We start from the raw sequence: 26,279 nt of genomic DNA, 5'->3' as shown, positions 1-26,279 counted from the left end.
TCCAAAATGTATGCACTGTGCACTTAACAGTGCAAAGAAGCCTGAGCACCGCAGACTGGACTGCAGAACAGTTGACCACACCACACTGGATTCCTTGAGCAAAAGAGCTAAACTGAAGGTTCCTGAGAGACCCTTGCCTTGCCAGAAAGTACAGAAATAATTGTGAGAGAGGAAAGAATTAAGACACAGATGCCATTTAGGACAGTTTCCATGTGACTGAGGGAACGGAACTTCATCTTTCTTCCAGATCCTGCCAGAAGGACATGCTCTACTTGTCCATGCCAGTTCATACCAAAGGGAAACCCCTTCATCATGAGAGAGAGACAACCAGTGCTTGCCCGTTGCAGACTCTCTTCCTCCTCTGTTCCTCATTAGATCACTTCACAGTTTTTGCTGGTCCTGGAGCTTGTCTAAGGCACTGCATTAGGAAAAAGCAACCTTCCAGCTCATTGGAAGCAGAAAGTAAGACAGAAGCTGACAGGATCAGAGAAACTCCTGGCTCTGTAATCATGTGATAAAGGCATCAGTTCCTATTGCTACAATATTATTGTCTGACATTTTTCCATTTATAACATCCAGTTTTTATTTCTCTATTGCATTGTGAATATTAACTGCTTGGGCTCAAAATTTGCTGCCTAATACTGGCTAAAAAAATAAATGTTCATTCCAATAACAAGGCTAAGGAGAACCAGGTGGTTTAATCTTTTTTTTTTTTTTTTTTTTAAAAAGAAGTCTGATAAAGATTTGAGAAGTATTACCATCTTAATACTTTGGTGCAGGATTCTTGAAATTTGGTATGCTATTGATCTTTATGTCTGTTCACAGGTGGTCAGCTTACAGACTTTTGAAAGACCTCCACACTGTGCCTAAGATTCTTAGCCAAAGTTGCCCCAGACTTTGCATTGAGCATTTCAGGCTCAAGCTGAGAACTTTTCTGAAGTGGTAGTTCCTACCTAACTGGGGTGAACGGGTTTTAAGCAAGGTTTGCTATTGTCAAGTGTCCTCTGCTCTCACCCTTACACATACATTGAAACAACTGTTGATAGAACATGAGTGGAAACCAGAAAGTGGTGTAGGAAGAGAACAGACTGAAATGAATGGTGTGCAGGAATTGCTAGGCCAGTTGAGCTTGCAAGGTGAAAGAAGAGAGAGAACAGAAAACAGACGGTGTTGAGTGATGGAGCAACACAGTATGCACCAGTAGTACCCGGGAAATCTGGACTGGTTCTCTAGGCAGACTAAAACTACATGATAGAAAGAAAAGCTAAGAGAATGGCCTAGAACCAACAGGTCACAATTTTTAAGTGATATAGCAATTTTCAAACATTCAAAAGTATCTCCTATGCTATGGACTGTGTAGCTCTAACACTATCAGTGGTAGGAATGTTTTGTAACTGAAGGTGTTTGTTTCTTCAACTCCTTGGCATGGTGAGAAAGAAAACTAGGATAATTGCTGTAACTTAATCCAGACCCATTTTGCAAGGACCAACAGGATCTGTAGGAAGCCATTATCATCTCTTGCCTCTCAGTCACCCTAGAGTTCTTCAAGTGTTGCTACTCAACCACTATTGGCATACAGTTCACAGGATCCAAAAGGCTGGCTATTCTTGCAGTAAATGGTAGAGAATAAGCAACCAAATGTGGGAGGCAGTGTTGTAAAGGAAAGAGAAAGAGGGAAAAATTGGACTGGTCTGATGGAGCAACCTTAGAGAATTTCTTTTATATTACTTTCTGTCTGTCTTACTACGCAAGTACCTTAAACTAGGCTTCTCTTATCTTACATGATCATCAATTTTGTATTTGTTCTCTGGATGCTGGACTTGAGACACTGCAGTTTCATCTGAGAGAGTGCACATAGCAACCTCTGAAGTAAGAAATGCATTTTGAATTTAATTATGCTGCTTACACTGAAAAATCACATCATAAGAGTCTCCAACCAAGTACTCAAAATTAGTAAATGCTTTTGACCTTAGTGTCTCTCTGTGTTTCATAGCCAGTAAGAGAGTAATATCTCTAATTTCATTTTTAAAATAAATGTTTGGGAAGTATTCAGTTCCTGTATGGATGTGTATTATGGAAGAAGCTCTAACAGAGTTAATAATTCAGAACAGGAGTTGAATTGTGTACAATAAATAGGGCATAGGCTACACTGCACAATGAGGAGAAAACAGTTTATTGGAGAATCGGTCATTAAAGGAGCTCAGTGCATTATGTGCACTGGGTGAATACTAGCTTCAGTGAACTTCAGTGGTTTTTCAATGTAGTATTTATATTTAATATCTGCGGCAGTAGTCTGCAGTACTAGCAGGATTAAGATAATAATTTCATAACCTGTTTTACTGCATAGACAACCTTGTTTAATACTGCAGCCTCAGTTTCCTAAATTCCTCTTATCGCTATACATTATAATTTTGTAATTTTCTTAAGTTTTAACCACAGAGAATAGTAAGTGGAATTATGATAAGTGAGAAAAAATTAAGCAGCCACAGAGCAAAGGAGCATTTTTGGTTCTCTTTGTTTCTCTTACTCTTCTACTGTTGTTACTTACTAATCCCTATTTACATAGCTCCTATAACAAACAGACACTTCAGGGAAAGGTTTAGTGTCTTTTTACAACCTCTCAAAGTATTCTTCAGCACAGTCAGGCAACACCAGGATTGACATTTATATTATTAGTCTGTTACAATCATGTAAAATTAAACAATACCAAATGAAGTTAAAAACCTTTCAAGACTGACAGGGAAAAAACGCAATAAAAATATCACCTTGGAGAGTCGACATGAAGCATTGGTTAGGGGCAGATGTATACATTTACGCTTTTGCTGGGCACACATGAAAGGAATCAGATAACTGTTCAAGGCAACTCTTCAAGAATCCTGTGTTTCACCGAGCACAGGGTTGGCTAGTGCAGCTGGACAGGAAGGGGTGCCATAAAACCATATGAGACATCTACAGGAAAGCTAAGTGAAAACCGTTTTTTTTTTTAAGGGGTGAAAACAATAGGGTTAAATGAACCAAACTTCCAAGAATCAAAGAGAAGACAGTCCAAGACCTTGATCTTAGCTGGCTGCTACAAGGGAGTGAATTACAAAAACTTTAAACCTCTTCTGGCACAACAATATCACTGCCAATCAACAAAAGGGAGAAACAGCACATGTAATCAAGGAACATTAAGCATGTCAAAGGATTATGTACATCAAGAGGGATCACTACAAAAGAAATCCTTCTGATTCTCTAGTGGATTTCTAGGTGAAATGATAAAAAGTTTCAAACTTTGATGGCTCATTTACGATGCTGATGCAGTTAGCCCAGATTTCTCCTGGTCTACTTCATCGGGCAAGCGTAGCGTCCCTCAGTTATTCAGCCATCATTTGCCACATCTCCAAAGGTAAGGCTCAACTGGCACATTTCTCAGCCCAATCCTATTTTAATTGAAAGGGCTTGCAGATCATGTGTCTCCCTGCCTCTGTTTTCAGGAGATGAGTTTGTCCCAAGCCACTTGAATGCTTTTGTCCAATTCAGAAAGAAAAATATTTGTGCCTTTAGAACTGATCACTATGGAATACGACAGGTACAGAACTGTTACCATGCAGTTCTGCACAGAAACTTGACGTTGCTGTTTTAAATAACTGTTTGTAAAAACAACATTGCTCACTTGGATCTTGATTCTGTAGACATCTCTGAGTGAATGGATACATGTTCCTTTGAATAACCAACAAGACTGTCATAGATGTGGATGATTTGGGATGTCCCCTCCTTTTTTTTTTTCGTCTCTCAGGGCTAGATTTTCAGAAAGCAGGGATAAACACCTTTGAAAAAAGATCACCTTCAGGAGCCTTGCACACCAAGTGATGGTGAAGATTCTGAAAAAGTTATTTCAGGTTTCCTGCTGTGAGGGAAGGCAGGAGACCAATTTTCCCCTCCATGTATTATATGGCTTCTTCTACTACTGGGCTTTCCTACTACTACTTCTGCTAGTATGAGTAATAAAAAGAAGACTGGCCTGGAGCGTGCTGTTCTGTGCATTTTAGTGACCCAAAAATCTAGAAAAAACCCTGCCTGTTCCAGCTAGTGGATCTGGGCACATAGAACAGCATGGACATTCGTCTGCTGTGATCTTGATACCCATTCAGTATTTTGTTTGTAAGCAAGCATTTAACTTACTTACAGGCCAGGCTTCAGAGCTTTCTGGGGAATGAGGTGCATTTCAGCACCTCAGTGCCTGGTCAGGCTCTTCCCTGGGCAGAGAAGAATGTGCCATGGTGGAGGTTCCATGGCACAGGCAGCTCAGGCTCTGCTGCTCTTCCAGGCTGGATGCACAGATCTGCTGTGGCACAACCACAGCTGCTACTGCCAGGGATAAAGAAGTAAATTTGAAGATTGGTCACCTCTGCTCCTTGCTTAACGTTAGTGTATAAATGCTGCCAACAGCTTGCACTAGACTTAAAGCAAAAAGTGCTTCTCTCCTGATCATGATCAAGCAAAGGACCTGACCTGAGCTTTTTACCAAGGTAGTAAGTATTTCCTGAGAAAATATACTGAATAAAGGGATGGTATTCATATTGATATAACATGCTGAATTGTTATATATATTGTGATTTTAAATATAAATAAGTTAAAGGAAATTTGAAATTGTCCTTACAAAAATAAGAACAAATCACCACTGGCTGTTTGAAAAACGAGTTAGGGGAATGTGACTAAGCAGAGTGGCAAGCCGACAGAGAGGAGTTTGACTGTGAGGAGCAGTTGCTGAGCATGTAAATAAAATTATAGATTATTAGAGACGGAGTGAGAAAGAAAATAAATATACACAAAGACAGCACGAATAGCTGCATGCCAGCATGCAGTCAAAATAGTATGATTTTATCACACATATTTCAGACAAGTCATTCCTCAGATGTCAGAAAAAATAGGGCTCTAATGGATGTTGAACACATATGTAGCCCAACAACCTCCCGAAGTCATGGTGATCTGTGCCCAAACCATAAAGATACAGATCTAACAGATGTATTAAAAACTTAGGATGACAGAGATTCTACACTTCCCTAGGCAATCTACACCAATGCTCGGGATCTTCCTGTTCAAAAAGCCTCCCTAAATCTAGACTAAATGTTCTTTGCAACAGTTTAAGCTTTCTACATCTTATTCTTAGGACTTAGTGAACAATTTTTCTTCCTCCTTTGATGCTACTGTTTACATAGTGGAAGTTTTCAGTCTAAATTAAAGATCTGTCATGCTTTTGCTGTTTCTTATAGGTCCTTTTTTTTTTTTTTTTTCATACTTACAGATTTCTTCTGGATCACTTATTTGAAATGCAGTGCTTGGCCACTTTTCCAGCTAAGGATTTACTGGAGTTGAGCTGAACAGAAATATTCTTTTTTATTAATGTTTCTACTTCACCGCTTGCCGCTTTTAATTTTCTGGAGCAGTACATTTCTGACTCTTGCTCTGCTTGTCATCCACTATATCCCCAAGAAACTTTCTACAGAACTTCCTAAGCATTTCATAAGAACTTGTGGCCTCTCATGCTTGACTGAAAGGTAGCACAACCCAGATCCATGTTCACAATGGAAGCCAATATGTAAAAATTCCAAGAAGAGCATAACAGTTATCCTACCTTTGCTTTATTTTCTCAGCCTACGAGCTCTGTGGACTGAAGGCCTTCATGTTTTACAGCTACAAAGAGGCTTTTCTGCATCTATTGATCTATCGCTTTTGGAACTCATTTCCATTTTAGTTTCCAAAGTATTCTATAGAATGAGGCCCATTATTTAGTTATGTATTATATTAAGATTTATTAATATTTAACATGCTGCCTGACAATTTCATTGAGGGTCTGACAGTTTTAGTGAGGTTAGAAATAAATAATAAGCACTCCCTATTCATCTTACTCAAGCTATTACAATTTTATAGATCTATATGATATCCCTGTCTATCATCTCTTCTCCAAGCACGGAAAATCTTGGTCTTTTTTCTCTTCCCTTGTACAGAAGCTGTTGTTTATCTCAGTGATTGACTCTCCTTTGTAGTATTTTTTAAAATACTGTAACACTCCTTCTGAAAACATATAATCAGAACTGTATCAAGTGTTCAAAAGGAGGATCGAGATGAGTTGACATACTGACATAATGGGATTTGATGTTTCATGCTCCTCATTGCTAGTGATTTTTAACATTATCTTTATTGTTTGTTTGTTTGTTTTTCTACCTCCAGTGGTTCTAGACCTCTTTCTGAGAGATAATAGATACCATAGTTTGAGACAGCTGCTATGTATTTATAATTAGGGTGTTTTTACCTCATGTGCATAATACTATACTTGTCACGATTTAATTTTTTTGTTTTTATGGAGAAGTCCTTCAGTATGTAGAGATCCTTGTGGATTCTTTCTCAGTCAGTTTTATGTTTATCTAGAATGCATAATACTTCATCATTTGAAAGTTCTTTCCTTTCACAATTCACTCCTTCTCCATATGGTTCTGACTGCTTTACACGCCGAAGATTCTGCTACCTCAGATGCTTAGGGGATCTCCATTGTTAGTTTCTTCTCATTGTAAACATGATTATTTAACTTTATTCTTATATCTTATGTATGATAGTGTAACTTATGTAAGTGCCTTTGAAGAGTATCTGTGAAAAACATATCATGCAAATGACACTAAGATGGTTTAGAACATTTAGCTAGGGTTCTCCAAAACAGTGTTTTTGGACTTATCTGTGATTTTGCATTTAATTTCATAGAGCTTCTCCTTCTGTTTTTTTTGTTTGTTTGTTTGTTTGTTTGTTTGGTTTGGTTTGCTGTTGTTTTTGTTGGGTTTTTTTTGTTTGTTTGGTTGGTTGTTTTTTTCCTCTTTTGGATATTACTACTTTTTTTTTTTGGAACCTATTTCTATATTTTAGTATCTTCCTATGCCGTCTAATCATGCTAGTGTTGTTTTGGTTTTAAATGCTTTTAATATCTTCATAATTTAGAGTATTCATTGACTTTTGGCCTATAACACGACGTTTTTATAAAGTCTCCAGTCCACTGCAAACTTTTTTTACCTGCTTCTTTCAAATCTTCCTTTTCTTCTCAAAATTTGAATGTTACTGTTGAAGACGTCCTATCTCATTTTGTCCATAACTTTTACCATCTTGAGATGGGCTATTTTCACCTACTTCCTGATTGCCAGGGGTTTCAATTGCATGGCAGCAAATAATTGAAGTCTCTCATTATTGTAATTTTCTCTCTCACTCATTTCTTCAGCAGTTTAACGATCACCATTCTGGTAATCTGATAAACCATAGCTTGAACATTATACTTCTCTTGTTTAGGAACATATTTCACACAGATTCATGTACACACACATTCTGGTAGCATCTTTACCTTTTAACCCAGTATGACTTTGTAAATTATTAATGCCTGAAAGGCACCCACACAGTGTTTGTTCTTACCTGAGACCAGAATATCACATTTCCAAACTAGAAATATGTCTTCTTTCTGTAGATTATTCTTTGAATTCCCCAAAAAAATTTTAAATTCTCACACTGGCCTTCTTTGTGCTTGTAGATCTTTCAGCTTGAAATAATCTATGAATTTAATAAACATACCAAGTTATGAACTAACATATTTAATGGTATTGAACCAAGACAGAGTCTTAATATAATTTTATACAGTAAACCACTGATAAATTCTCTTTGCATATGGTTTTCTAGTCACATTGGCTCGTGTATGAATGAGGATCCCACATAAGAAAACATCAAAAGCCTTCCTGAAATCCTGCTAGATTCCAGTTCTCTTTTTCTCAAGGCCTATTACTCATTAAGAAGGAAATCAGATGACTTGACATTATTTGTACTTGGCAGGTATGTGTTGGCTTTTACATATCCCCTTTATCTTCTAAATGCTTAATAAGTGTCTTCCATTACTTGCTTCAATATTCGGGAGGACTGCAAGTAAACTGACAGGTTTGTTAAATCCTTGGCTTGTCTTTTTCCTCTTCATTAGGTACAAATAGTGCATTTACCCTGTTCCAATGTTTGTATCTCATAACACAGGTTGAGTTAACATCAATGCTGAACTAATGGAATCCAACTATTCATTTGCTATGTAATAGCCCAGGGCTATTATAATCATTTGTAGGCTGTAGCTTATTCCTTTGCACGTAACTGACCGAATTCACCAGCTTTCTGGGACCCAGCCTACGCTATATCCTCTGTGTGACAGTAAAAGCTGCGAGACACAACGTGTTCACCAGACCAGTGATAAGACCACATTCACTTGGTTTTCAGAACTATTCTCTGATACATATATTGCTTAATACAATACAATTGTTAACTGTGCAGTAGTTTGAGGAGATGTATTATAAGTGAAGCAAAGGAAAGAATTAATTCATCTGGGAGGCAGCTGTCATGGTGCCTGGACAACATATTCTGATTGGCCAATTAAATATCACATCCTAAGTTATTTTTGAGGAAGTATCAGAAAATTGTGCCAAGCTGATGAATGAAAAAATACTGATATGCACACCAACCTTTTCTTTAACACATTAAAAAATAATAGATTAGTAAAAGTTGTTGCACGAGAACAGTTTGAGCAAGAGTCATGATGCAGTCCTTCACGGACAACATATCCTCTGCCAAAATATACTCTGCCCGTCTCGGTTCAGTTCAGTTTCATTAGCATAAATTTTATTCACACAGGTACTCTCAAAATGAGAAAGAGAGACCCAGTAGGTCAGTGCCAGAGCACATCAGTCCTGCTCATTGCAAGGATTCATTCTCTGTTTGAGGTTTGATTCCTTGACACTATTTGTCATTGCTGTCTAATTCCAACTCGAACAGAGGCTACTGAAATATGTTGCTACTGACGTAACTGCCCAGTTCTTTTATTGCCAAATGCTATTCTGTTATCACTTCTTAATCTTCTGACTCCTGATTTTTCTCATGTATATGTTCCTTATGCATTCATGGATTTTGGACACTGAAATAGGAACAGCCTTGTGTCAATCTTTTCTGTCACTTTTGTTGTACAGTCTCTTTTGTTCAGATTTGTGTTGTGCTCTGTACCTCCCCATTTGTACCTTTAGTTTATTGTCATTGACATTATTTTAATGAAAATGTCCTTTATTTTGATCTTCTAGTCCAAATTAGACATGCCATGTACTGGTATCCAAGAAGCAAATCTAATTTGCAGTGCAAATGCAAACTGCATTTAGCTTTAATGTAGTTGCAATCAACTGTCGATCTGAATAAATCTCTCATCTCTTTTTGCTTTTCTACAGTTTTATCCTTACTTCCAAAGGAAGCAAGATTTACTCTGTTGCACAGTGTGTCAGTCTGAGTCTTGCAATAGCTTTGGAACCTTCCTGAAAATTTCAGCCAATTTTGACAGGATGCTCAAGGTCTCATTGTTACAACATTCCCACAAGCTATGTGGAGAAACCCAATCAGTTTCCCACTGAGGGCAGAGCTGGACTCAGTTCATTTATATGGATATGCTTTCTCCTAGACATATGTAGACTAGCTTATCAGCTGCCTATCACTGGTATTCATTAAGTCATGCACGGTTTCATTTTTCTTTCATTTCATCATGTGATTTATAATTTCTAGTCCTTTAAATGAAACAGTATTTTTATGCTGATCGGGTTAGTTGCATTTAACTAATTTATATATTGGATTTCTGCAACTTCTTGTTCCTAGGATCATTGACAGTATTCTTTCTGAAATTCAGCTTTCTTTTTTTTGTTTGTTTTCATGGCTTGCCTCCAGACACCTCAAAGTACTTGCATTTGTTCCTTGATGTTGAATAATGTCTTGCAGGTTTGCTAATGAAATCATGAAATCAGAGCTTCTCAAACAAAATTTAAAAGTTTGCTATTGTCTTGCAATGTATGACTTGGTTTACATACAGACACATACACATGTATAAATAAGCTATAAATAAGACCCAGGGCCTGGATGCTTACATTTATACTTCTGGTTTGCTTTTACTACAAATGCTATGAAAATGGTCAGTAAACAGGACAATTTCATTAGAAGTCATAAAAACACAGGAAGCCTGGCTTAAATAATTCTACTGCTGGTTCCTTCTTTCTTGACTTCCTACTTCTTCCCCCCCTTCTCTGTTCTACTTCTTCCTGTCAGTTTTGCCTACATTATTTTTAACCTGTTGCACCTTATTACCTCCTTTCTTTCTAAACCTTTCCCATGCCTTTCCCAATTCCTTCTCCCCTCTCCTCATGAATCTCTCTCATTCTCACTTTCCTTCTCCAAGACTCCTCACAGATATATTTCTCTAAACTGTCTCCCACACTCCACTGCTTCCCATGCTACATCCATAAAACTGCATGTGTACATACACATGCGCACACAGAGAAACATATGCCCTTGTCTAGTTTTCTCCAGTACTTTCCCCTCACCAGCACATTTTGAGATAAATTCAGGAAAACACTCCTTTACCTTTTCCACTGAAAAGGATTAGGAAGTCTTAGGTCTTCTCTTCCCTCCCCTCTCTCTTCTGTCTTTGACAGTCTGCATCCCTTGCCACCACCTACAGAAGGAAGAGACAGCTGGCAATGCCTTATAGTGATTTTAAACTTCACTAGATTCATAAATAGGAATAGCTTCCATATACGCTCTGTGGTACAGAACATGATCGTCCTGTGAATCAGCATGCTAGATCAGGTCTGCATTCAGCCTCAAATTCCTTATCCAGAGGCATTCTCCTACATTTCCTAGTGCACATCATAAGTATAATTAAACTCTAAAATTATTTCTAAAAGCATGCATCTCATTGTGTTGCATATCTGTTTGTGTTTTGTATTAATTAGATTAATCAGGGATGAGAACATGAATTAAATTAACTTTATGTTCATTCTACAGGAAGACTGTACGGGGAAAAAATCACTGGACTGGATGAAAACTGAATGCGGTAAGAAGATGCAAACTCATTACGCATTACTGTAAGCAAGACATTCATTTTTCCTAAGATATTTGATTAGAAACATTCTTTTGTTAAATGAACTATTGGTACTGTGAGAAGCACACTTTTTTACCCAGCTAGGCAGACAACAGTAAACTAAAAGGGAACAAAAAGTAAGAAGGGGAGAATATTTACACGGAATTATGCCTTTCTTAAATAACGGTATGCAAGACAAATTATTTTAAAGTTGCAAATATGCTGTACTTGCTAGAGATCTATGACGAGGAAAGGAGAATGTTGGAACTTCTTGGGTAGTTGAAGTTAAGCTCCCAATGGCACAAGTGCCCAAGTCCCATGCAAAACTACCCAAGCTATGTGGTTACTATGTGGTTACTGATCACACTGATCTGATGAGTCAGAATGTCTCCTTGGTGCATTACAATAGTCACTTCTTGTCACCTGTAGTTTGCCAAAACTTTTATTCTCAGTTTTTATAGCTACACAGTCTTTTAAAAAAGCATTTACTATGTATCTATTGTATGCTACCCAGCTCTGAAATCACTGCCAGAAACCACTGTCAGAAGGAGATGCAGCACTGAAATGGGCAACCTGGATTCCAGTTCCCATGCAATTTTTCTGGAGACTGAGCAAGAAGTGCTATAATCACAAGCTAAACACTTCAAGGGCAGAAAATTTTTCCTGCCGCTATGTGAAGCTGTGTCATTGCAGAACCAGAAATAAAAGCTGAAGGGTATAAAGGGAAAAAAACAGAATAGGTTGAATCTGTGATCAGATGATGACAAGGATCTCTTAGGGGAGGAATGAATTGCATATTGTTCCCATTGCTAAGCTTGATAGTAGTGCACCAGAAAGCATGGAAGGGAATTAGAGCCCATGAGAAGTCTAATTAATTAAAGAGTTTTATTAACTTTGTAAATAAATGAGTTATGGGTAAGATAATACACATAGCACTTTATTTTTATACCAAAAGGGTAATGAAGCTTTGTGTTAATTGGGGAACAGACCATGAACATGCAGCTGCTTTTTAGACTAGATACTTATTGAGTATGATTCAGAATTATTCTAGTCCAGGGATTTTCCATAAGATACTGCCAAGGCTAAATTATAAGGATAGTGTAAACATTGCAATCATGCAAATACCGATTTGATTCCAATATAACTGAATTTAATTTTAAGATCCCATCAAAACCATAAGGCATATAAATATACACTGTTTAAAACTGTGAATATTGTAAGTTGTATTGACTTATAAAATGCCATGAGAAGAACTAGTTCACATTGTTTCATTTGCAGTGCACATAAAACTCTTAATGTACTTTTTCATAGTGACTGACCCAAGAAATAACAACTTGGAGTTGTCTAAGTGATCCTGCCTTTATCTGAAGGCCAACATGTCTGTGCTCTAAAGACTTACTAATTCATTTTCGATTTAAGCATCATTGGATATAAATAAACAAACAGCACTGGGAATTGCAACCAGAACTCAGTATTGTTTTTGCCTTTCCTTAAGTTAATCGCATTCTCAACAGAATCAGCCTGTCTTTGTTAATCTCTCTTTAGCCCCCCAGCTCTTGCATTCGTGATTGAACTATACCTTGTGCTTAACAAAAGGGGTCTCTAAATACTAGTTTGGGATTTAGAAATCAAGGTCTTCTGCTTTCTTGGTGAGTGTTCTACCCATCTGGCCATCATGGACACAGAGACTCTAACAAATGAGTCTTAATATGCCTTAAACAGTCTTAATTGTTCTCAGTCTTCTATGTCTAAAATCAGTTTAATCTGGAGCTTATGAAGGTACAGTTCATCATGGGATGCATTCAGTGAGAACACTGGATGAAGCCACTTCAAATCGGTAAGAAAAACTAAAAGTGATGCATTGTGGAATGCTGGAATACCTGTATTTGCAGTGAAACACTTTATGATTTCTGACACTGCTTGATTAGTGCACATTACACGTGAGTTCCTCCAGTTTACGCAACTTTACCTTCATCTCTGCAAACCTGAACTCTGATCAGCACAGCATCACAGCATTAATTCATTCCAACTTCAAACTATTATCTCCTAGGGAAAACTATAGTGAAGCCAGGTGCTTCATCCAAAATGCATTCCAAATACAGAAAAAAAATGTCAGTCATCACAGTGCATGAGGAAAAGTTTTGCTAATCAAATCTTACAGTTCTTAGATGTATAAACAGATGGCAAGGCATCTCAGCAGGTGTTACTACTAGCCCTTTGGCAGAACAAAACCTCTCAGTGGACGCCAAACCTACTATCACAACTATTAGAGATAATGCTTTGATATCCTCTACCAAAAGATACTTCCCTTGCTAGAATACTTCATTATACATTTTGGAAGCACAATCCAGTAACTAAGAGAAATGGTTCTGAATTTGGGGTTTCTCAAAGCCATTACCCACAACAGAGAAATGATTTAAAAAAATTGGCAATCAAGTTGTAACAGAAGTGTTGTTTCAAAACATCTCACTGATTCAAAGGCAATGAATAAATAAAGATGCTGTTTCAGTCTGCTGGTTGTGTTGAGAACATCAGCAAGACAACAAAAGCCAAACTCAAAAACCTCCCTAGTAATGTACTATATTTTATGCCTAGAATTGACATGAAGTGGTTCAAAAGGATTCTCATCCTTATCTTTATTATGTGGAAGGGCATCTTGTACTTTTTAACACTGTATGTGGTGTAGCTGTGAATGTTGCTATTCACTGGATACAAGGTAATTAAGGATTGTTTGAAGAATTCTAAGTGTTTTAAAAAGCTCTTTTATTTTAATTGACTCTTTTCTTAACTATGTAAGACAAAAGGAAAGTTTACCCAGTTTTAGCCCCACCATTTTTATTCAGTAAGTTTTATTATAAGGTATTTATGGATTCCAAGTATCATTCATATTTAATGAAAGAATATTCCATTTTTCAAAGTGAGGCAACATCATCTGCTTGTTATACATTTATACAATGAAACTCAAATTGGACCTTAGCTCTATTTTATCCTGTTGGATGAGCAACTGCAGTAGTGTGCTGTGAAGGGAGCTTTACTGGGCACCTTGATCTGAAGTTCTCATACACAATGGCCAGTCACTGGCTGAAAGGATTCCCCTCTGCAATTATCCTCCTGAAGGCATCCTCTGCTAGGTCAGGTGGAACTATGTGATTTGTGCTGGCAACTTTTATCTGTACCAGAGACATTTTGCACGACTGGCTATCTGACTGGTCAAAGTGTGAGTACACTTGCTTGCCCACAGCTCTAATTGGTTACATTATAAAATACATGATGAATTAAACATAGCAATATACAGATTAGGGTCTTTCACCCACAAACAAGTTATAAGGTCAACTAAGTTACTGACATTCATACATGCATGCAACACTGTCCATGTTTTCTGGTCTTCCTCAAGAGTGGAACACAAAAGTTATGAAAATGCATTTAAAACAGATTAAGATTTCAGCTGCTATTTGGCCATCCTCCAAAATTAAGGAACTCCTCCACTCCCCCCACCTCCCGCAACAAACTAAATAGTAGAGTACTTAACATAAATTTAATTGGAAATGGGGAAGGCAAAAGGGCAAATTTTGCTTAACCCATCTCATTGTCTTTTACAATGAAAATTATTATTCTCCTCTACTTGGCATTTGTGATGCCACATCTGGAATACTGTGTCCAATTTGGGCTCCCAAGTATGCAAGAGATACCTACAAGCTGAGGAGTGTCCAGACGAAGACAACCAAGATGGTTCCAGGGTCTGGAGCACGTGACATAACAAGAGGCTGAAGGAACTCAGTTGCATTAGCTTGGAGAATATTGAGATATAATCCCTATACTTCACCACCTAAGTGGGGAGGGTTATTAAGAAGGTAGAACCAGACTTTGCTTGGAGGTGAACACAAAAAGGACAAGAGGGAATGGTTGTAAATTGCAACAAAAGAAATTTTTATTGGATATAAGGAGTAAAAAAATAAAAATGGTTAAGCACAGGTGAAGAAGTCCAAATAAGTTATGGAATCTCCACTCCTGAAGGTTTTCAAAACTCGACAGGGCAAGCCTGTGAACAACCTGATTTGACTTTGAAGACAGCACTGTTCTGAGCAGGAAGCTTGGCTTCCAGAGGGTCCTTTCAACCTAAATTGCTCTATAGTTTTATATGGGGTTTGACCTATAACTAAAATTGTGCATGCGACAGGCAAAAAATCATTATTTTTTTAAGCTGATGAGGAATGAACATAGTTACAGAATTGGCAAAAGTAGCATTAATATACTGTTGCTTTTACCAGCCTTTGATTGTTGCACTTAGGAGATGACATTTATAAGCTAGTATCAAGGTAACTCAACATTTAAGAGACAACTATCACAGTAAAACATTGTACAGTGAGCTGGAACTCCACAAAGGACTATGGCATGCTAAAAAATGCCTCACTGAGGTGATGAATTGAGGGATGCTGTTGCCACTGATCTGATCAGGTACTCTTTTTCTCCAACACTAGGTTCCATGCATTTCTCTTCTCTTTGAGGATTGTCTCCAAAAAGGGGCTGACATCAGAGCAATTTTATTAGATTTTATCAGTAAATTTCAAGGAATGGGGGGAGTAACCATTACTGGATAGTCCAGCTTTGGAGACAGCATGCCTTGCCAAGACTTTTCTGAGGCAGGAGTGGACTTTTGGATGATTATTTTTGGAAACATGTGAAGCAGATCTCCCTTTTGAGACTGAGATGAATGATGGTTGGGATTGTAAGAAATCAATAAAGGTCAGCAGATCCCTGTTACTCCTTCTGATAGAAGTTTATCAGGAAATGAACAATGACAGAGGTTGCTTCTTTTTTGTGCTAGCTCATGGCATTCAGACACTCACAAAAGTTGTTATAACTTCTTCAGTCACTTGAAATACAACCAAAAGTTTCTGAATTTCCATTGCTGAGTTTATGACATGCAGGTTGCTTTTCTCTTTCTTATTTTTTGATCACTCAATAAAAATATATTGCTAATAAGGCTACCAATGTTGATGGTAAATCACTAAGATGCAAAGTTAAGCTATGTTACTCTACTAATTCAACATTTGTAGCACAGTAGCATCAGCAAGAATGTAAGGTGATCTTAGTTTGAACCAGACATTCACTTCTCCTAGGAGGTGGGGGATGTTAATTCTCCACGTTTGCTACTTCTTGGGCAAGTAAAACAGTCAGCAAGCTATTGTGCAGAAAAAGAGAACTATGTTCCTTGCACTTTGTTACCCACAAGCTTTGCAGATTTACCCAAGTGTGTTATACATGGGCTGAATGCAGCTGCATGGCTGGGTGGAGTTCAAGCCTCTTCCATCGTTGCCTAAAATTCAGCAGAGCTCAGGATGCAGCTAAGCTCATGAAGACGAGATCACCTCTGGTTACATGCAGAGACCTGCATTTGGATGGCTAACATGAAGGGTTTAATTGACTTCTGCTGTACTTCAGAGTTAAGATGCTACTGGGCTCTAGGCTGTTTGAACTGTTCTCTGATACTTAAAATGCTTCAAGTTCATTACCCAAAGCCCAAACGGACTTTATGGAGTTTGAAATTGGCCTCCTGCTGCTTCAGAAATAGAAGATTTATTGGTGGAATCAATGTCTGTATTTTAAAAGAAGACTCTATTGCTTACAAGTTGATGGTCACAGATGGCAGGCTCTTTCAGTTTTGAGAAACAGTGTTATTAAGGCATCTTACTCTCACATGGGACAGTATATTTGACTTCGAACTTTGTCTGAAACCACAAATCCCACCTTTATTAAGAGGTGATTCTATCAGAAGCCAGGGCTTGACAGATTGTTTCCGTGTTTGTACCATCACTCAACATTTTTTCAGTAATGATGATCTTATTCATTTCCCTACAAAAGGCTTTCCTTAAGTGACAGAAGCTTTTCTGTGAGAGGAAGAAGTCTCACTCATGCCTGCTTCTTTGGCAAAAACTGAGTATTACCTTTGGCCAACCCCAGCTGTTAAGAGAGCGGAGGACCAAGCAGTGACCATGTGGAAATCTATCTGGAGACACCAGTTGCCAGGGCATCCACTACAGCGCCTCAACATCATCTTGCCAGTATTTGAAACAGACATTACAGAAATCTCTCTCAGAAAAGGTGTCTGTCCTCTAGGTGTTTAAAACACTGATTGATCTTTTTCCATGATGAATTTACCAGAACTTCTTTGTTTTTAAACTGTACTAAAGGCGACCAGGCTGAGGCGGGGCAGAAATGCCACCTCAGGTGGTAGCGGCTGCTCTCACTGGTGTCCGAGCACCGGTGCCCTGCGGGCAGCTCTGCACATCACCGGCGTGTGCAGAGCGTCGCCACGAGCCTTTCTCCGCACAGGGACAAGGACGGCGCCAGTTCCCGCCGAGCCCTCCGCGCGGCACTGAGCCCCGGCAGCGAGCCGCTCCGCCTCAGGCCGCCTCCGCGGCGCCACGGGCGGGAGCGCCCGGCCGCGCCGTCCCGCCGCCGCGCCCGCAACCGCAACCGCCCCGCCGCGTGCCGCCGCGCGGCACCTGTGCCGCCCGCGCGGGAGGGCAGCGGGAGAGGCGCGTGCGCACTGCGCGGCCCCTCGCCGCCACCGCCGCAGTCACTTCCTGCCCCTCTGCCCATCCGGCTCCGGGGTCAGCGGCTGCCGCTCTGGCGGGACAGGGGCGAATAAAGTTCTGTTCGGGGAGGGGGAAGCCGGCCGTCCGCTCCCAGGTAGGGGCTTGCCCGCGGCGGCCTCCCGCCGCGCCCTCCTCCTCCCGGCGGCGGCGCTTGGCGCCCGCTGTCACCTGCCGCCCGCCCGCCCCTCCCCGCCCGGCCTCGCGCGTGGCGGGGCGGCGGGCGCGCCCGGTTGCGGCTCCGCCAGTGCCGCAGGAGGCGCCCGGCCCGGCGGCCGCTGGCTGTCGGGGACGCGGCTTTCCGCACGCTCCCGCCGGAGCTGAGGGACGCGGTCCTGGCGGCGCGGCTGCGGGAGGAGGGCCGGGAGGTGGAGACGGAGCGCGGCGGGGGAGCGGCGCGGCGGGAGCCGCCCGCTGAGGGGGCGCGGGGCCGGGCGGCTCGGCTCGGCGCGGCGCGGCGGGAGGACGGTGGCCGGGACTCCATCCGCCGGCCGGGGCGCAGGTGGAGGCGAGGCGGGCGCGCTGGCCGAGGCGGGCCGGGGCGGCGGGGCCCGAGCAAGCGGGCGCGGGGCGGCCGGGCTCGGCGCAGCGGCCGTTGCAGAGGGCGTTGTGAGACCTGCGGTAAACAATGGAAACTTTCTGTGCGCGAAGGGTGCCGCTGCCTCCCGGCCTGCTCCGGCCGTGCGGGTGCGGGGTTAACGCTGTCCCGAGCCGCCTGCGCTTCGGGACTGACAGGTGATTTGTTTATTTTAGCAGAAACGAGCTGCTGGATGTAGAAGGAAAGTAGGTCGTGTGATCGGAAAATGCCTCTAAGGGACAAGTGTTGTCAGACTGACCACCCTCACCATGGATGCTGCGAACCAGGTACAGTGGCCTGTGATGCTTTGGCTGTTTTTTTCTTATCCCTTAAAAGCTTGCGGAAACTGTTGTGATGTTACAAATGTGCATCATTAGTGACAGCTCTGGATATAAAAAGTTTCTGAATTTTGTTTGTTTGTTTGTTTTTTTACATCGCTGAATCATAGAGTAGCAGGTTGGAAGGGAATCAAACTGTTATATTAAAATTATTTTAGAAAGAGAATTTCTCAGTTCCTGCAGGATGTGCAATAATCCTCAAGCCTCCACAAGCACATTGTGTGCTGTAACCAGATGAAGGCAAGAAGTTGTGTAAAACAACTGGCCTTTCTGTTTCCAAAAAGTGTGATGTTCTGATTGTTTTTTAAAATGGTGTTTCTGACAATCTCTTGTATTCACTCTTTATGTTTTTACTTTACATCTTCTCTGGTTGAGGTCTGTTGAACTTGAAGATCTTATTTTTAGAGGAGAAAAAAACCCCACCAAGTCCTTAGACGGCTGTTCGCATTCCACTGCTGGGTGACATGGAAGATGCCATCAGTGGAAAGTATAATGGATACTTTGAAGGTTCAGCCAACTTGTTAGGTGTTTTTGTAGTTGTTCTGCCTACTGTTATAATTGGTAGCCTAAAAGGAAATTTAGTTCTTTTCTTGCTGCCTTGTTGTAGATTTTATTTGGATGCTTTCACTTGTGTCTTGAAAAGAAAGGCATCGGTTTGGGGAATTAATAGTTGAAGGCTTGAGCATGGCAGCTTCGATAATCCTCCTTTAATTAAATTGTTCATCTAGTAGAAACATTTATTTGTGCTTAAGATTAAATAGTTTTGAGTTGTTCTAATGTTTTAAAAAAGCTAAAATAATTTTCTTATCTTAGAAATAACAGTGATGTGTTATGTCTGCGTCATGTGTCTCACTCAATGTCAGTGGGTGCTGCCCGTGCATATTAGCAGCAGTATACAACCAAAAATACTATTTTGAAGAACAGGGAATAGGCTAGTAGAATACAATATGTCATTGTGTTAGAGATCCCCAAACGATTAACTGATTTGTAATGGTTGTTATGTGTTCGTATATATAATAGTATATTATGGGCCCTGCATAGTTGGATGGAGTGTTCCTTCTGTCATTCTTTTCAGCTCGAATTTATTTATAACCGTACATCTTCTAGAACATCTTTCCTGTTAAAATGTGTTTAATCTATTTGCACTTCATATCTCTAAATAGTTTTATACTGTGCCTCTACTGCTCTTTATTACAAATAAATTTCTTAGAGATGCTCAATGCTTCATTTAGAAATTGAATGGGGTTGAAAACTAAATCAAATGGCTAAGGTAGGAGCCAGTTTATAAACTACAAAACTAGTAATTTTGTCAATGAGAAATTAAAAAGGCCTAACTAATGATTTTGCAAACACATTCTTGAATAAGTGCTCTTATTCATTTAAACTTGGTTTTCCCTCTGGCAAAGCTCAATTGCATGCATATACAGTAATGGAATGCTATTAATTTTCATATACATAAATACTGTGCGTTGGAATAACTAATCATCCTGATCAATAAATATTTTCATTTCAATACAATTTACAAAGATTGTGATGTAGAATGAAACTTCAGAAATAAGGTATTACTTTAGCAGTTTGCTTGAACCAGAAGTGTTTCTTGAATGTGGTTTTATTGGTTAAAAGTATTATAATAGCTATTTTTGGTACATACTACTTAGATATACTTGTGCTTTTTTCTGATCATTGCTACTTTAGATTTAGATTCAGTGCTTAGGTGTCTACTGACAACATTGAAATTGCATTGTAAGCTGTGAAGTACAATATTTGATAGGGTTTTTTTGTGCATCTGTTTTGGTTTGAATGACCAGAGTCAGGTAGATTGTTCTGGGGAATTTCTTTAATTGACAGAAATTTTTAGTGAGTCAGTTTGGTTTTGTATATTTATATGGTTTTGTGTTTGATACATGTAGTTTTGAGTACACATTTTCTTTAAATAATCAAAATGACAGCAAAGTGTCAGAAGGTATCATGACTGGAAAATTCATTATTGACTTTTTAAATTTGGTGTAGATGAAAATTTCTGAGTAAGACAATTTTTACGTTAGTCTTGGCCTTTATTTTTAACTAGTTTACTGTATGCACAGAAAATCCATAAGTAATAAAAATCACCTGACTGTCCTCTAATGGCTTATTATTGTTTTCTGTACTTCAGTGCATCTGTTGGAACCTGGTGACCCTCCGTTATTACAGCGGCCTCTGCAAACATCAAAATCCGGTATTCAACAAATAATTGAGTGTTTTCGATCAGGTATGAAACTATGACTCCTAAGAAGTTTGTTAACTTGTTATGAGAGTTATATATTATATATTGTTGTATATTAAAAAAACACAGCACCTGACTTCCTGCATAGTTGCAAAATATTTGCAGGGTTTTGGTATTAAGTGCTGGTTCTTTTAATAAGGGTTTTCCTATAAAGTAGTGAAGATACAGCTCAAGCTGTATAGTCATCCTTCAAAAACATAAAAAATTAGTTTGTTGTTGTGCTTTATATAATCCCTCCTGCTTTTATTAGAGACTTTATCCTAAAACTCCTGAGAAGATGAGAAAATGTAGTGCTTGTCTTGAACTTTTTAGAATTGCTTTATCATGTGACTTTTAAGTCGTTCCTTGATTGTTTTCTGGAGTTGCAATCCATAGCAATGAACCTGAGAATAACAACTGAGTGTTTGGGTGAGCATGCCAGAGATGATTGGAACCTTTGATGTTTTCGAGCTGTTTCTATGCTTCTGATGTGGCAAACCAAACATTTTATTTTCACAGCTGTTGGTGCAAGAACACAGCAGTTATTACAAAAGTTAAACAATATCTTTAATACTAGTATCTGCATGTTTCTAGATTTTAATATATAGCGCTGTTATATATATGAAATGTTTCCTGTATAAATCATTGTTACTGTGTAACGGCATGCATGTCTGGGCTGAGTCTTGTAGAATGGCACAATATTCAGTTTATGTTCTCCACTTTAAACAACTTAGTACAGAAGGAAAACTTGACGTAAGAGTCGTCATTAGTAAAGTTTTTTATAGGAAGTGTTTTTGGATGAGATTGCCTAAGGCTTCAGATATGCGTGGCAGCCATCATTCTCGTGAAACAGATTAATGATATCTCTGGTAATAGCACTAACTAGTTTCGAGTACTGTGTCTCTTGGCTACTTCCAGATTGCCCTTGTTGGCAGGTGTTGAATTGATAGCTTACCTTGCCACCTTCAGTTATCTGTGCCAGGGAAATTGGACAGAAGGCAAAAGGACTTAGACCAAGATTTTACTGGTTAGTTTTGAACAGGCCATTTTTCATTATAGAAAGAAACTATTTTGATTCTTGTGGTAAAGAAATAGAGATTGAATCTAGAGTATTGTCCATAATTATTCAAGTGGTTTTGGTAAAAACTTCTGTCATGCAAAACATTAAGAATAACAGATTAATTTGAATTTAGATTTTCTTTCTTAACAAAAATGAAATTTCTTGCGAAAGGCATAAACTTTGGTATTTCTGCCAGAGAAATATTTGTAATATCCAGTGTTCTGTATGGAGTTCTGGTGACTATTATGTTATTCTGGCTTCAACATACACAAATATTAACAGAATTTGACAAAGCATCACCTGTCCCAATTAGATGTAACTACAAAATAGAGAAGGCTTCAGAGAGCTGGGGGCAGCATATGCTGGCGGAAGACTGACTGCAGTTGGTGAAGAATAAGGGTGTGTTTATTTTTTTTCTCTGTGTTCACAAAACCAGTGGATGTTTTAAATTTATTTGCTGTTTCCAGAAGTCTCTAAAGATCTACAGCTTAATTCAAAAAGACTATATTTATTTTATTCCTACCAAAGAAAAGCTTCATAGTTGCATAAGGAAGGTTGGATGCCAGACTAACTACCGTGTCATCTAGTCTGACATCCAGTATGTCATAAATCCTTAAATCTCACCCAGTAATTTTAAAGCCAAATAATTCGGATTTCAGTCCTGAATGGAGAAAGACTGGACAGTCAGTATTAACAGGAGAGAGAATGAGGGACTTGTGTGTCCATTGACTGGGAAACAGCGGAGACTGAGATAATTTTTTTCGTTTTGTTTTGGAGAGGAGTTTGTGGCTGGGACATGCATCAGCAACATGGCTGAATTTTTGTTTATTGTGTGCTGTCATCAAATTGGAGGCCTTTTGTTTGAATTATAGTTGGGTAACTTACTGGAATTTTATCCACATGGAGCATCTTCAGTTTTATTCAGCTGGGTTTTCATCAGTGATTTTCTTTATATGCAGAAACTCAAATGTTAGTCTGTGAGACCTGAGTAAACAACTTGCTTTTGGGGGAACTGTGTACAATTTTTAAATTTGGAGTTTTCACTAAATCTGAATATTTGTCTAGTAGTCTGTTTGTATAAATGCAGGTCAGATGAAGGTGAGGTTAGTAACACTTGAGGGAAGAGCAGTAAGAAGACAGAAGGCCAGGGCTGGGGATCAGGAGGGGCTTAGGAGAGGACAGAAAGTGGGTGGTAGCTTAATTATTAAGTGGTTGTGGAAGAAGGAGGAGACACCATGCTTTGCGAAAACTCACTTGTAAAAAAAAAAAAATTGTACTACTACTATTACACCAAGAAATAAAAAGTTGCCTTGGTAAGGCCCATTCATATTGAAGAACTGTTAGTTGTTATGAAATTATTAATATTTGAAAGAGTTTTGTTTAGGAAATAATTCTGCAGTGTGACTTAGATTTTGATCTTTGAAAGGTATTCGTAAGAGAAGTGTCTGCAATCACAGAAAACTTAAATTTCTGTTTCAGCTTGAAGAGTGTCTTGCTGCTATTTCTCAGTTTTGTGATATTATTTATTATTAGTCCAGTTCCATTATAATTTTTGCTTGTTGGATTAATTTTGATTTATTCTATTATAAGAAAAAATCAAGACAGATAAATTAGCTAAATTTGGTGTGCTAGTATTTCTTTCCAGTTTGATGTAGGTAAGTATTATCATTTACTAATCCATTGCTAATTTTAAGCATTATGTTCATAGTTTTTGTGAGATGAGAAATGAAGGAGTGAGTTTGAAGTGTAACAAACTCTAGATCCTTTGGTTGTTTAAGCAAGGCAGGAGCTGGAATACATCAACAATGCTAGATGATATTGCATCTGCGTGGTTTTTTTTTTTTTAATATGAAGTGTATAATAGTCTGGAAAACCCGCACATTTGTCACACTATGTTTTAATAGAAACGTTTCTGACTTAAATATATTTTCCTTTCAGCAGGCTGAAAACATGTCTACAGTTCTACTTTCTTGCCTATGCATCCTCATCTTCATCTTGCGTTAGATACCTAGATGTAGTAACATTTATTGACCAGTTAGTTATTCTCTTTGTTTTGTTATATCCTCTGTAGTTTTTTGCCTTACTGGGTGCTATTTTTACATGAAATAGCTTTATATATCTTACTTTCTTAGCACTGTCAGATAAGCTTAAAGAAAAAATATGGCAGGCTTCTTTAGATGCTCTGGGTGCTTGTTCTTTCCTGTTGGGCAGTTGTACTGCAGCAACCAGATACTGCAACATGGGCTCCTTCCTAACATTAGCTGTTTGTTTTATTGTAAAATATTGTGCTTTCCCTCTAAACTGCAATGTGCAGAATCCTTGACTTTTTCCTTTTTTGTTGTTGTTTGGGTTTTTTTGTGTTGTGTTTTTTTATTTTTTTCCAAACTAGGCTCGTTTCATAGTGAAACTTGGAGTATATTTCATAAACTTACAGTGCAATGAAGTAGCATTGACGCAAGATAAAATGCTGTTATAATTGTCATGTTTTAAAATGTTTCCATTTCATGGGATGATGTGAATTAAAAGATGAACAGTAAACCTTCCTTAAGTGTAACATTTCTTTTGTTACAGGAACTAAACAACTTAAACATATCTTGTTAAAAGATGTGGACACCATTTTTGAGTGTAAATTGTGCCGGAGTCTCTTCAGAGGATTACCAAATTTAATTACTCATAAAAAGTTTTATTGTCCTCCAAGTCTCCAGATGGATGATAGTAAGTCTTACTAATTGAAATATTTAATAAAGCTCTCTGAAGCTGAGAAACTTCTCTTTCCATATCAAACATGCCAGAAACAAAATGCAAAAAAAAAGAAGTGGAATTAAATTTCAATAGTAACATATGCAGGTCACCTTTAGCAAAACTACAGCACTGACTTACTATGCCTTAACAACCAAGACCCATGTTAATGTCATAATTTGATAGCTAATTTACACATCTAACCTTTTAACAAAGAGTGCCACTGTTAACAGAGTATTCCTTCTTCCCCTTTTTCTTTGCTGTCTTTTTGTCTTTGCTGTGGAAGATACTTCGTCAATATTTCAAAAATTAGGAACCAACAGAGATTTACACAGGCGATTCTTTTCACACATTGTGTCAGCTAGTGTGGTGAAGGAGAAGGTGAGAATACTAGTACTGTCACCTTGCTGGCCAGCTGCAGAGAGTCACGGAGCTTTTCTGTGAAAAGGAATGAGTTGTACTTTCAAAGCAAGGTTAGAAGTGCATCTGAGTCAGGTGCAAGAGTTTCGAAGCAAAATAAGAACCCTCTGAGTAAGGATTTCCTGGCCATCTCCTTACATTGTGGCCTTCATTTATCTGGCTGGTTAGCTTTCATAGTACACTGTTCACTAGGAGGGGTGCAAATGAAGAGAATACTGCTAAGTGCTCTGAATAAAACTAAATAAATACTTACGTTTTATATAAAATTGAGTATGACAATTATTGAATAAAGTAGGAGCTTTTTGCAATAAATAAAAGATACTGAACAAGAGGTAGGAGTAAAAGTTCAGTATCCCCATGGTGAAAAATTCCAAAGACTATTCCCTGGTGAATTCTTTGAGATGTATTCTCTTAGTGTAGTCGTTAAATGGTCTGAAAAGGTGCTATAAGATATGAAGGACTTTTTACCCTTTATAGAAATACATAGCAAGGTCCCATTTGAAACTGACTGCAAAAGGTGTTAAAAATTTGGTGTTAAAAGATGGGCTCTGAGTAAGAAAACAGCCTATTTCTTGTGCTGACAGTGTTCTCATGTATTTCTGGCAGTGTGGAAGGAACAAACCTGACTGAGTGTGGGTTTTTAATCAGCTGTTACCAGGAATCACATCTTCAAATCATCATGAATAATCTCAAACTGTATAATCATGGTGCCTTACCTTTTTGCTTCATCACCCTGACTTCTTAGTTATGCCAGTTCAGATGCTTAGCGTGTTGCCCTGGGAATTACATCACTGAACTAATTTGGCATTTAAAACCAGGGTAAGACCGAGGCCTGTAAAATCATAAATATCATGAAGGTAAATGGGAGCAATCATTTGTTTTTCTTTTTTTTTTTTTCATATTACAAAAACAGTGGGGTATCCAGCAAAATTACCAGACAGTAAACTTATCAGTATTTCTGGTAAAACAAACAAAAAAACACTGCTTAACACTGTGGTAGCCAAGAATCTATATGCTTTAAAAGCATCTGAATAAACTTTTTGTAAACTAGGTGTATGAAAACAGTACCTTAAAGGCAGACTTCCGCTTGAGAAGTTTAGTAGCATCAGACAAACAAGGAGGATCCCTGTGTTCTTCTTTCTTGCTTTTAGAGTCTGCTCCAATGTGTTATCAGGGCAGAATACAGGATGAACCTTTGGTGACCCTCAGTTAATTTGTTCTTTTTTAAAGTAACTTATTTGTCTCAGTTTTTATTGTTTTGAAAAATTAGTACATTTTTTCCCATTAATTATACAGGATTTTTCTGTCCTTAATGTTTAGTATCTTACAGTATCACTCAGCTTATTAACTGCTTTGGTATTACTAAAAGCT

General features: G+C 38.7%; 1 protein-coding gene across 8 annotated transcripts in view; it reads left to right on the top strand.

Moving 5' to 3' along the window:
* The window catches only part of ZNF800 (zinc finger protein 800), a 66,554-nt gene that overhangs the window by 34,920 nt on the left and 5,355 nt on the right, over positions 1-26,279 (top strand). The window contains exons 2-6 of one of the 8 annotated variants that reach the window (XM_065048900.1): positions 7,693-7,842; positions 10,861-10,909; positions 18,289-18,396; positions 20,600-20,695; positions 24,321-24,464. In XM_065048900.1, coding sequence (XP_064904972.1) covers positions 18,336-18,396; positions 20,600-20,695; positions 24,321-24,464 — 301 coding nt within the window. In that variant the 5' untranslated portion in view covers positions 7,693-7,842; positions 10,861-10,909; positions 18,289-18,335. Of the gene's footprint in view, positions 1-7,692; positions 7,843-10,860; positions 10,941-17,474; positions 17,630-17,735; positions 17,901-17,928; positions 18,154-18,285; positions 18,397-20,599; positions 20,696-24,320; positions 24,465-26,279 lie in introns of those variants that run through there. The other 7 variants (XM_065048898.1, XM_065048903.1, XM_065048899.1 and 4 more) reach the window with 7 other exon arrangements.

This window comes from Columba livia, chromosome 1, assembly GCF_036013475.1.
Source record: "Columba livia isolate bColLiv1 breed racing homer chromosome 1, bColLiv1.pat.W.v2, whole genome shotgun sequence".
NCBI lineage: Eukaryota > Metazoa > Chordata > Aves > Columbiformes > Columbidae > Columba > Columba livia.
Note: the sequence above shows the minus strand (reverse complement) of the source record. Positions and strands in the feature narration are given on the sequence as shown.